Source organism: Procambarus clarkii, chromosome 40 (assembly GCF_040958095.1).
Source record: "Procambarus clarkii isolate CNS0578487 chromosome 40, FALCON_Pclarkii_2.0, whole genome shotgun sequence".
Classification (NCBI taxonomy): domain Eukaryota; kingdom Metazoa; phylum Arthropoda; class Malacostraca; order Decapoda; family Cambaridae; genus Procambarus; species Procambarus clarkii.
In genome coordinates, this window is record NC_091189.1 from 3,364,393 (window position 1) to 3,376,594 (window position 12,202).

The window sequence follows — 12,202 nt, forward strand, 5'->3', positions numbered from 1 at the left end:
AAGCTTGGTTTACAATTTCCAGACCAGAGTAAGTAACTGCCTCTCGCAACTTCTAGATCACTATAGCATGATCATAAGTACCATTGAAGACAGCAAAACGCAGATGTAAAATACACAGACTTTGCAAAAGATTTCGACGAATGTGACCATGCTGTTATTACTGGTAGAGTAGGGAGATGGTTCTTCAACTTCCCAACGAACAGAACGCAGAGTGTAATAGTCAACACAGTCAGATCCGGATCTCTAAAGTGAAAGTTCAGTCCCCCAAGGCACCGCACTTGTTCCGGTACTTTTTCGGTATTCTAATATCAGACACAGACAAGGATACAAACTAGCGGAACAACCGTAGACATTTGGAGAAAACAGGATAGTTTTCTTCAAGAAGTGACGGACTAACCGGGCTGATGAGAATATGTGGGCCTGCGGGCCGCTCCAAGCAACAGCCTGGTGGACCAAGCTGGCACTTGGGCCGGGCTGGGGGCCAGACACGTCAAGTCTGGCCTCGGGCCGGGCTGGGGAGTAGAAGAACTCCCAGGTTACCTTACCTTACATTACCTCAGGGTAAGGTAACCCCATCATCCAGGCACAGTACTGTATCAACACTTGCTGATGACACAAGGATTTTCACGCGAGTTATTATTATTAATATCTTTAGTGACAATTAATTACAAGTTTGTCTAATCTGAGGATTTCAATTAAGTCTCATTAGAGTGAGGATAATGCTGGTATTGACTGTCACGCAGGACAGAGGGGTCATACACGAGACAATAGGTCTGAACTGTAGGCTGAAGCACATATATATCATGGTTACAATCAATGTTTTAATGTATGAAAATGTAAAAACATTTTTCAATTGTGCACTGCCAATAGAAAATAATATAAATAAAATTGTTCTTCATTCTTTAAAATGGACAAGCAAATTTTGGATAAATTGACAATATAGATGACACAACAAGCATCGAGTCTGATATAACTTTGGTCTTTCAATGGGCCACATATACTAATATGATGTTTAATTAAAATAAATTCCGCTATTGATTTAATACTGCGCTATTAAAAAACGAAAACCATATATAAAACGGAATCAAATCACACTATAGAACGAAAAAGTAAAATAAAATATCAAGGAGTAATCATGACGGAAGACCTTACCTTTAGAGAACATAAAGTAGCTATCACGACTGTAAGAAAAATGACAGGTTGTATAACAAGGACCTTCCAAACAAGGGATGTCGTACCAATGATGATACTTTTCAGGACACTAGTGCTCTCTAGGGTGGACTTTTCAACACTCTCCTGCTACACATAAGGGGAATAACTGGCCGACCTCTCAGTGTTCAAAAGAGAACACGACAGACACCTCAAAAGAATACCTGATCAACCAGGCTGTGATGCATAAGTCAAGCTGCGAGCAGCCGCGTCCAACAGCCAGGGGCCAGATTCACGAAACAGTTACGCAAGCACTTACGAACCTATACATCTTTTCTCAATCGTTGGCGGCTTTGTTTACAATTATTAAGTAGTCAATGAGCTCTGAAGCACCAGGAGGCTGTTTATAACAATAACAACAGTTGATTGGGAAGCTTTCAAGCTTGTTAACTGTTTGATAAATATAACCAGAGCCGTCAAAGATTGAGGAAAGATGTACACGTTCGTAAGTACTTGCATAACTGCTTCGTGAATCTGGCCTCCGGTTGACTTCACGACGAACTGGGAGGCCTGGTCGGAGACCGGGCCGCGGAACCGTTGAGCCCCGGAACCTCCACAAGGTCGGCATGTAATATTGAACGTCGGAAGACACAACGACGGTCACTTCCCCACGACAAACAAGTAACTCTTACCACAGAAGACGACATCCAGGAAACTCCATCAGCAATGCGATTTACGTCGTCTCCCGAAGGCAACACGAGCCGTAAGTAAAAGAATCAGGTAATTTTGGTAAAGAAATGTAAAATTTGGGTGGTTACTTGGGTCATTATCCCACACCCACTCACTGTGACTTACCTCACCACCACCACCACCAGTCCGCTCTACGCCCTGTTAGCATAATGGTCTGGAAGCAAGACGCCATTTTGTGTAATTTCAGCATTATGCTAAGTCCGTGGTGGAAAGAAAATGTAATGATATTGTGGAGCGTGTTGGGCCGTGTCCAACAGTGACGATGATACAACACGATGTCACCAAAAAGATGAAACAAAATAAATGAGAAAAACGACGGGATAAAACGAGGAAGAAAGGCAGGAGAAAAGTTGAGAGAAAAATTATGAGCGTACTGAAAAAAAGAGGCAATGGGAGAAAGAGGAGTAGAGGAATAGAAGAAGATGGGATGGTAAGCGAGCTGAGAATGTTCCAAAATATTACACTACGATACACAGAGGAACCATTAATCTTACGCAGCCGCAAGAACCACCACTTTTGAACCAAACTTAATGAAACTTCATTTCGCTTGCGTAAAGTTCATTTAACTTGCATCCCGCTAGACCTCTGGGCGGGAGCGCCTGTGATGCCAAAATTGTTCTTCCAGTTTAACACCTCCACAGTCGCCCCAAACACGGACCCTTCCACACCCGGCGCCTTCTCTGGTCTCCTGTGGTCAAGCTACTCTGATAAATACCATTGAAACTGCTGAAACTCAAGTCTAGTTGTGGTTTAAGACTGACACTTGAGGGCAAAGTAGCTACTTCCAGCTAGATCGAAGGTAGTCCTAGGTGGCCATAAGCCAAGTTTACCTGTGGATGATTTCGAGAGTTCTTCTACTCTCGTAGCTTGGCATGGGGAACAAGATCAGGGTTCATGAAGCATTTCGACACCACTTACGAAACCTGTACATCTATTAACAACCATGGTAGCTTGTTAATATTTATGAAACAGTTTACGAGCTTGGAAACTTTAGAACGCAATGTTTATATTATTATAAACAACCTCGTAGTGCTTCGGGTCTTATTAATGGGTTAATAAATGTGAACAAAGCCGCCATGAGTGAGGAAAGATATACAGGTTTCGTAAGTGGGTTGCGTAAAAGCTTGATGAATCCAGGCTGAGACTCCCATGGCGATTGCTTGGCATGTGAGGCTACAACATTTCGTTGCCCATGGGACTACATAACCATCACAGCCAGGCTGATCCTCTAACGTAAACAGAAGAGCAGAAACTTGTCCAGTACCCTCTTTAAGGCTTCCAGCCTTGTTCCAGCGACACTCCTTACAGTTGTTGGCATAAGGCTGAAGAGCCGCGGGCTCTTTACTCCCCATCCGATATTTCTTTGGCTTCATTTTCCACTTGCTACCATCTCTCTCGCGATCCAGTATGTGATTGTTGTGGGTTAGTGATACCTGCTTGACACCTGCTTGATGGGGTTCTGGGAGTTCTTCTACTCCCCAAGCCCGGCTCGAGGCCAGGCTTGACTTGTGAGAGTTTTGTGCACCAGGCTGTTGCTTGGAGCGGTCCGCAGGACCACATACCTACCACAGCCCGGTTGGTCCGGCACTCCTTGAAGAAAACAATCTAGCTTTCTCTTGAAGATGTCCACGGTTGTTCCGGCAATATTTCTGATGGTCGCTGGTAGGACGTTGAACAACCTGTGAACAAAGTGACTTGGTCAGTCAGGTGTTTGAGGGTGACAGTCTGTCACAGAGCCAGGGTCATCACACCGACTGGTCGAGACCTGGTGTGCACTATTATTATCCAGGGAGGACACTTTTATTGTTAATATCACTCGTTTGATGGGAGGGTATTACCAGGCGTTTGACAACCCTTACTTTTCATTGGGGGAAAACGCTATAACTAAATTATGGCAGTCATATCTTTAATTGTAAGATATTAATAAATGGCTTACATTAGGAACCAGTCCCATCTGGGACATCTGGAACCAGTCCCACCTGGGACATCTGGAACCAGTCCCACCTGTGACATCTGGAAACCAGTCCCACCTGGGACATCTGGAACCAGTCCCACCTGTGACATCTGGAACCAGTCCCACCTGGGACATCTGGAACCAGTCTCACAAGTATTTTTCAGTAGTTCGCTAAAAGTTTCATGGCTTTCATGTGGCCGCAGTAAGTTGGTTGTTTGAAGTCTTCAGGGGGGGGGGGGGAAGGTGCTGCGAGTTCTATACAAATGTATGTTGGATCTTCAATGTTAAAATAATGTTTACATAAATATAAAAAACTGTTTTCATATTTATGTAAATAATATTACATAATAATTGCTATTATTAGTGAGAAATATATGAAGTAGACATAATAAGAAGGAAATAGATCGGTTAGAAAGCGTACCAATGCCCACACACACACACACACACACACACACACACACACACACACACACACACACACACACACACACCTAGCGGTGCACGCAAAAACCAATCGCCATCGCCACAGCCATCATCTCCATCACAGCCAATACTCTAAGAGAGATGATCCACTCTGAGGAAAAGTGCAGTTCTGAGTATAGAATCTGTAAAGCTCATCACCGCATTACTTACGACGTCAGACAGTATGAGCACCTTCCACCCCGCCCCCTCCCATCCTCCCGTCCAGCAATATCACGTTCTTCTGGGCCAGGTTCTTCCAGGAACGTAATAAATACCACTCTCGCACGCCGCCATCCAAAAAAAGAACGCACCAATGCCACTTTCTTCCACACAACTTACTTCCCGTCCTATCTAACCTCTTACTCCACCAGCAAGGTATTCCGTGGGTTCACGAGGCAAGAGCCTTGCCTTCCTACATGTAAACTACGAGTCCTTACCCCCATAATTTCAGCAAGGACCCCGGAGAGATTTCACTTACTTCCGCTGGCATTTCAGTCGATAAACGATTTCCTGCAGGGGGTCGCGACGGCCTGTAAACTACCACTCGTGAGGGATCAACCACTCAATAAAAACGTAAAAAGAGCAAGCTCAGGCAGGATATTGACACTTTACCAGGTGGACCCTCGCTCCGCTGGTGTCCCGGGTGCCCAGGAGTAGTGGCGGCTATGACGACGGGCTAATGCATCGGTGGTATTTCTTGTGACCTGCTGACATGGTCAATATATTGGTCGTAAGGGGTGACGACGGGCTCTGTGGGGACGGCGACGGGTTCTGTGAGGACGGCGATGGGTTCTGTGGGAACGGCGATGGGTTCTGTGGGGACGGCGACGGGTTCTGTGAGGACGGCGATGGGTTCTGTGGGAACGGCGATGGGTTCTGTGGGGACGGCGACGGGTTCTGTGAGGACGGCGACGGGTTCTGTGAGGACGGCGACGGCGACGGGTTCTGTGGGGACGGCGACGGGTTCTGTTGGGGACGGCGACGGCGACGGGTTCTGTGGGGACGGCGACGGGTTCTGTGGGGACGGCGACGGGTTCTGTGGGTACGGCGACGGGTTCTGTGGGTACGGCGACGGGTTCTGTGGGTACGGCGACGGGCTCTGTGGGGACGGCGACGGGTTCTGTGGGTACGGCGACGGGTTCTGTGGGTACGGTGACGGGTTCTGTGGGTACGGCGACGGGTTCTGTGGGTATGGCGACGGGTTCTGTGGGTACGGCGACGGGTTCTGTGGGTACGGCGACGGGTTCTGTGGGTACGGCGACGGGTTCTGTGGGTATGGCGACGGGTTCTGTGGGGACGGCGACGGGTTCTGTGGGTACGGCGACGGGTTCTGTGGGGACGGCGACGGGTTCTGTGGGTACGGCGACGGGTTCTGTGGGGACGGCGACGGGTTCTGTGGGGACGGGAACGGGTTCTGTGGGTACGGCGACGGGTTCTGTGGGGACGGCGACGGGTTCTGTGGGTATGGCGACGGGTTCTGTGGGGACGGCGACGGGTTCTGTGGGGACGGCGACGGGTTCTGTGGGGACGGCGACGGGTTCTGTGGGGACGGCGACGGGTTCTGTGGGGACGGCGACAGGTTCTGTGGGGACGGGAACGGGTTCTGTGGGTACGGCGACGGGCTCTGTGGGTACGGCGACGGGTTCTGTGGGTACGGCGACGGGTTCTGTGGGTACAGCGACGGGTTCTGTGGGTACGGCGACGGGTTCTGTGGGGACGGCGACGGGTTCTGTGGGTATGGCGACGGCGACGGGTTCTGTGGGGACGGCGACGGGTTCTGTGGGGACGGCGACGGGTTCTGTGGGTATGGCGACGGGTTCTGTGGGGACGGCGACGGGTTCTGTGGGGACGGCGACGGGCTCTGTGGGTACTGCGATGGGTTCTAGGTGCAGAAAACAATAAAATGTGTGTTGAATGGGAGATGAAAATGAGTGGCTGCTGGAGCAGTGGAAGGCGGTGATGGTGACCAGGCAGCCAGGTGTACGGTGAGAGGAGCCAAGGGGCCGCTGCTCTGATAGAGAGGCCCCAACGCTAGTCTGTCGAGGCAAGGAGTGGAAATCCATTCACCTCTCGACGAAGAGTCCTCGGAACCACTCCAACTAAGTGACCCTTACCTGGAAGTTTTACCTGGCCAGGGTTTATTGGTTCTTCTGCCTCCACCATCGCTGATAATATCTATCTTTGCTTTCATATGTCCCTGTATCCTCACGCTCCCTGCCTCCCCCCCCCCCCCCCGCTGCCAGCCTTCCAGCACTGCTCCCAGCCTTCCCCCCCTCGATCCCTGCCTAACATTGTGACTACCCTGTAGTGGTTCCGGGGATCAACGTCCCCGCGGCCCGGTCCCTGTCCAGGACTCCTGGTTGGTGGTCTGGTCAACCAGACTGTTGGATACAGACGCTCGCAGCCTGACGTATGAGCCACAGCCTTGCTTATCTTGTATTGTTTGGATGTGTTTGTGGAGTTCTCTTGAACACTGTGAGAGGTCGACCAGTTATGCCCCTTATGTGTAGCGGGAGAGTGTTGAAAAGTCTCGGGCCTCTGATGTTGACAGAGTTCTCCCTCATAGTACCTGTTGCACCTCTGCTATTTTGCACATCCTACCATGCTTCTTAATCTCACGTGGTGGTGTTTCTGTGTACAGATTTGGACCAACAGCAGCAGTAGCATTACGTCGTGTCAACTCGAGAGGACGGGTTTGCGGGTTTGCTCCGAGGCACAAGACCCTGGTTTATGCCTCGGAGAGGCTACGGGATCCAGTAAGTTCAGTAGAACTTCGGTTTCAACTCCTTTAACCCTAGTCGTAGCTCAGTCGATTAAATGCAGTGTCTGGGATGCTCCCGGACGCAGGTTCGAATCCTCGTCACGGCCCTTGTGGATTTATTCATTTGATGCATCACGCTATTGTGATTTGCGTGTGTAATTATTCCTTTATTCCGTTTTATTATTCCTGAAGGGAATAATAAAGGATCTTCGCCTTAATGGGTGCTTTTGTACCGCAGTCAACGTCCTGTTCAGAACCCCGGGTTCGTTCTTCGGGCGGACAGAAATTGTTGGGCATGTCCCCTTTAACCTGATGCCTCTGTTCACCTAGTAGTAAATAGACACCCGAGAGTTGGGTAACTGTTGTGGGGAGCATCCTGGGGAGTGTCAGCAGGTATAGGTGCAGAGTGTCAGCAGGTAACCCTAGACACGTCCAAGTACAGACATCCCGACCCCGACGACGGCGGCTCTTGGTACCATACTTAAGTGAACGTTATTTAGAGTTATAGATGTTGTAGAACACACTGTAGAGCACTGTGTTGTAGAGCACACTGTAGAGCACTGTGTTGTAGAGCACACTGTAGAACACTGTGTTGTAGAGCACATTGTAGAGCACTGTGTTGTAGAGCACATTGTAGAGCACTGTGTTGTAGAGCACATTGTAGAGCACACTGTAAACACAGTGTCATAACACAGTTCTCCCCACCACAACACAATTAAGACGAGGAGCCCCCACCCCTCCCCCTCCCCCTCCCCCGTCACTCACAAAGGCTGCCGGTCGATGTTCATTTATTTTTACTCTTAAAGACTCTCGTAGGCTTCAAGCAAACCTAAGATCAATAACTGTTATACCTGGAACATACCTGGAGAGGGTTTCGGGACTTTTTCTACTCCCCGAGGTTCGTAATACATATGTATATGTATGTGATGTATGTGTGTTACGCACCTACACTCACTCGTTCATTCTTGTCTCTAAACTCCTCTTCCCTTCACCTCTGCTCTTCTCATTTTTACATTTCACCCTTTATTTCACTCAACTTTTATTAGCTAATCATCTATTTTGCCCTCTTTCCAATTTCCTTCTCTGTTGATTTTCCATTTTTCCTCTATTAATTTCATATTCATTAAATTCATCTTCATTAATTGCATGTTCTTTATTCTCCGGTGGAGGATACATCACACGTCCGTGTGTGCCTGTGCTCACCTGCGTGTGCTGCCGGAGCGAGTTCCGGCTCTTGGACCCTGATTCGCAGCACCCACTTTATGATGGTTCCGGGAGGTCACTGACTCCATGACGCGATGTGTGACCAGTCTCTCAAATGGTCCGGTGAGCCAAACTTTTGATGCTACCTGCCTGCAGTTCTATGTAGACCCAACACGCAGGCTTAACAACTCACTTTTATCCAGCACCTTGTCAATATATATTAAGTTGTAAATCGAGTTTAATCAGTAATTTCTCTGGCACGGTAACAATGAGCCAGTTACGCCGTCTGGGTTAACAATGAGCACAAACGCCGTCCTTAACGAAGCTTTTCGTGATTAGAAAAGGAGTTTCACAAACCCTGCGTCACTGACCGTCCAGAACAAATGTAGATGAATTCAAGAAACAAATAGACAAGCTCCTACAGGAAGTGCCGGACCAGCCGGGTTGCATTGGATGTGTGAGCCTGCGGTTCGTGCCAAGTAACAGTCTTTTGTATCAAGTTATCAGACGACAAGCCAGGCTCCAGGCCGGGCTTGGGGAATACAATACTCCCCAAGCCCGGAGTATCCCAGAGACCCAGAGACTCACATTATCGTTCCAAACATATACTATTCCTAACACAACCCAATAATATATAAGTAAATAACAATGATGACCAATTATTCTGTTTATTTCCAAATCACAGATATCCTCGTCGCCATCAGTTGGCGACGAGGTTCTTCCAGTTTAACTGTTTCGTCGCCTCTTCTCTCTGAAGAGTTACAACATTATTGTTATCCTTTCTTCTGACAAATGTTAATTCGGTTGTTGTCCTTAATCGTGTGGACTACCTTCAAGTGGTCAAAGATTTTCTCTCTGACACTTATATGTATGTTCCTCTTGTGTCTAACATTTTGTATCGCCTTATATCCACTTTAAGCGTTAACTAAGATGGTTCTCTAGCCTCTGTCCTCATAACTTTGATCTCGTCAGACGTGTCCTTGTCACCTGCCTTTCTATTCCTTATTTATCTTCCTAAAACTCACAAAGTTGGCGTTTCTCCTCGTCCTATTACTTCACTGAGAGCCTTCGTCACTTACCCTCCAGCCTCCTGGTGCCCCAACACTCTCAAGTGATACATGTCCACGCTGCATTACCTGCAGCTTGCATGGGTTAGAGTGTCCAGTGCACGACTAGAGCACAAACGCTCTGAAAGTCAGATTGAAATATTTAAAACTGACTACTTCTTGAGGTTATCTTAAGATGATTTCGGGGCTTAGATTCCCCGCGGCCCGGTCATCGACCAGGCCTTCTATGATTCTACGACTAAGACTATGAACAATGAAATCACATTAGCGTCATATATCAATGATAAAATTAGTAGCAGCCCTGAGGATGATTCGAACCCGCTGAACTGTCTTACAAATTACTATGTAAACCCACTTTTGGTAGTGACGTCTGCTACAGAAGCTTCGACATGCAGGAGCAATATAACAAAGGATCAATGGAGCCGGTTGTCAGTAACAGACAGGCGTCCAAGGCGCCCTGAGGTGGGATCCTGACAGTCTTTCCCAGTCTTTAACTCCTGTAGTCTTCAACATTTCCCACCTCTCCCTATTTACCCTATTCCAGCTCTCTGCTCCTCGCCCTTTCCAAAGGACAAAAAGGAGAGCTAGTCCCTGCGGGGTATTAAAAGTCTCCGCGTCCTCCCCAGTACCTGCCATATTGCTGCTCCAGCTCTCACCCCAGCGTGTAGCGGCTTCAACTCGCTCCTTCCTTTCTTACTTCCACTCTCTCTCGCATTCACACTCATTCTTCCTCATTCTTCCAAGTATCTTCCCCATTCTTCCATTTTGCTAACACAAAATGTTATTATATGTATGTATTTATTATATGTATATACATATATATTTGAGTGTTTAAAGGTTATGGATCTCTTGGAGCTCCTCCGCTTCCAGACAGGAACAGAGGACTCAGCAGGCGTTTCCTCTCTGGATCGCCACACTGAGGCTACTTAGAGTAATAAGTGATATATGATGTGCGCATTCCTGCAGCCTTTGTCATAGACTTGACAAACAAAGGCTGCAGCAACGCGCAAACCATACGTCACTTATTACTGTAACTGGCCCCACCTAGGATTCGCACCCACGATCACTCCCAAACGTACACAGTACCGTGACCACCGCTGCATTGATCGTCTATAAGGATTGGTCAGTTAATGTGCTTATTACGGGTTATTCATGCCCGTGCCACCTCTTGGGTGGCTTAATCTTCGTCAATCAATCAATCAATCTTGTGCTTATTAACTAAGCTCCACGACTGACCTCCACGCACATTCAGCCCCGCTCCTGTGCCAGGTAAGTCCACTACGGGCTCACCTTAGCCCGTGCTACTTGGAACTTGTTTCGGGTAGCTGAATCTATAACAACAACAACAACAACGACTGACCTCGTTACACTGTAGACTACACTGTTCGACGTGCTGCCACTGCCACTCGTCACTGCTAAGAAAACAGGAGTTTGGCAGTTATATCACTGCCGCTTTCCTGACACACTGCTACTAACGTGTCAACGTTTAGGCTGGTGGTAGGACATACTTAGGACTCGAGTACTCAAGTATAAACAGGTTCCAGTACTTGGCGCAAGATCACAAATCACAACACTACACCCCAGGTGGCTTCACCTGGGGTGTAGTGTTGGCAAGCTTGACCCAAGACCAGGCTTGCCAACATTATATCATCCCACAATTCACCTCCGCAAAACATTTTTCAGAAGCGCCAATTTACACCTTCAAGGCATTTCCTATGTCATTAACCCCTTACCTCGTCCTATTTTACCTTACAGCCTCACCAGTATTATATTACCCAACACACTCACTTACCTTTCCCCAGACCCTCCCAAACACCCGCCTCCACGCTCCACCATCAAGTGCTCCTACTCAAAGACCGCTCCAGCAACACTCTTCGCATTCCACTTAAGTCTACCTACCTGCAACACAGGTGTTGAGTATGCCCATTTAGCCCAGAGCAGTTCCCACTGTGCTAAATATACTTTTACCTTCAAGATGCCGTTCCTAAGCGCGCACTCCGACTCCTCCTTACCTGGAAGAGCAGAAAAAATGGTGTTATTTCAATACGCAAACCTGCCCTACTTATTGGGGAGAAACCACTATTTATTTTGGAAGGAAATGATGGATGGATGCAGATTATATATCATTTATTTATTGATAATTAAACACACTCTTACGTGGCGAATTTAATGGAGAAATGAGTTATAGCTTTATGTACATTGCAGAGATATCAGAGCAACACAAGGTGACTATTAATATCCCCTTCCTTCTCTCACTCATTATTTATATTGAAGTGAGAACGAGTGTCGTTGCAAACCACAGGCCGTCACTTGGCCGCTCTCACCAGCACGGACAGATCTTCTATGAAACGGAGGGGATTAAGGGCCCTGAAGCTCTGCTAACAATTTTAGATCTACAACTCAAGAGTTAATAAAAATCCAAGATGTAGTGGTTAAATTGTGGTAGTTAAGTGGTAACCAATTGTGGTAACCTGTAGTGGACGAAATCCCATTGAAGAAGGTAACAGTGGTTACCCAGACCACGTTGCTGGTTGGGAAGGGCCCCATAGTAGTCCAAGCTCCAGGGCCTCACAAAATATAGGTCCGCCACTGGGCATGTATAAAGCACACTTTTAAACTTCCGTCATAACTTAGCAGCCAGAAAGTCTCCCTCCGATTCAACTTGCAACATACGAAGGTCTCAATAACCCTTAATTGGTATGCCGAGAGTAATACCGGAACGCTGGTGCCAGAGAATGCCATTACACGAATTAAACTTGGTCACTGGTAACTCTCAGATGTTGGTAATGAATGTACTCATTACATTCTGAATGTAATTCAGTGTTGATGAATGAGTGTTGTACATTGATTTAAGGA

At 47.6% G+C, this 12,202-nt stretch overlaps 2 protein-coding genes across 6 annotated transcripts in view; both read right to left on the bottom strand.

Annotated features, from left to right (window-relative positions):
* Window positions 1-12,202, bottom strand: part of Pgant5 (polypeptide N-acetylgalactosaminyltransferase 5) — a 648,526-nt gene that overhangs the window by 524,262 nt on the left and 112,062 nt on the right. The gene's annotated exons all lie outside the window — the stretch shown is intronic.
* On the bottom strand, window positions 4,992-6,478 carry LOC123758041 (zonadhesin-like). The gene is made up of 3 exons (XM_069339018.1): window positions 6,430-6,478; window positions 5,383-6,197; window positions 4,992-5,330 (listed from the first exon to the last, which is right to left on the bottom strand). Exons 1-3 carry the CDS (start codon window positions 6,476-6,478, stop codon window positions 4,992-4,994), a joined length of 1,203 nt encoding a protein of 400 aa, XP_069195119.1.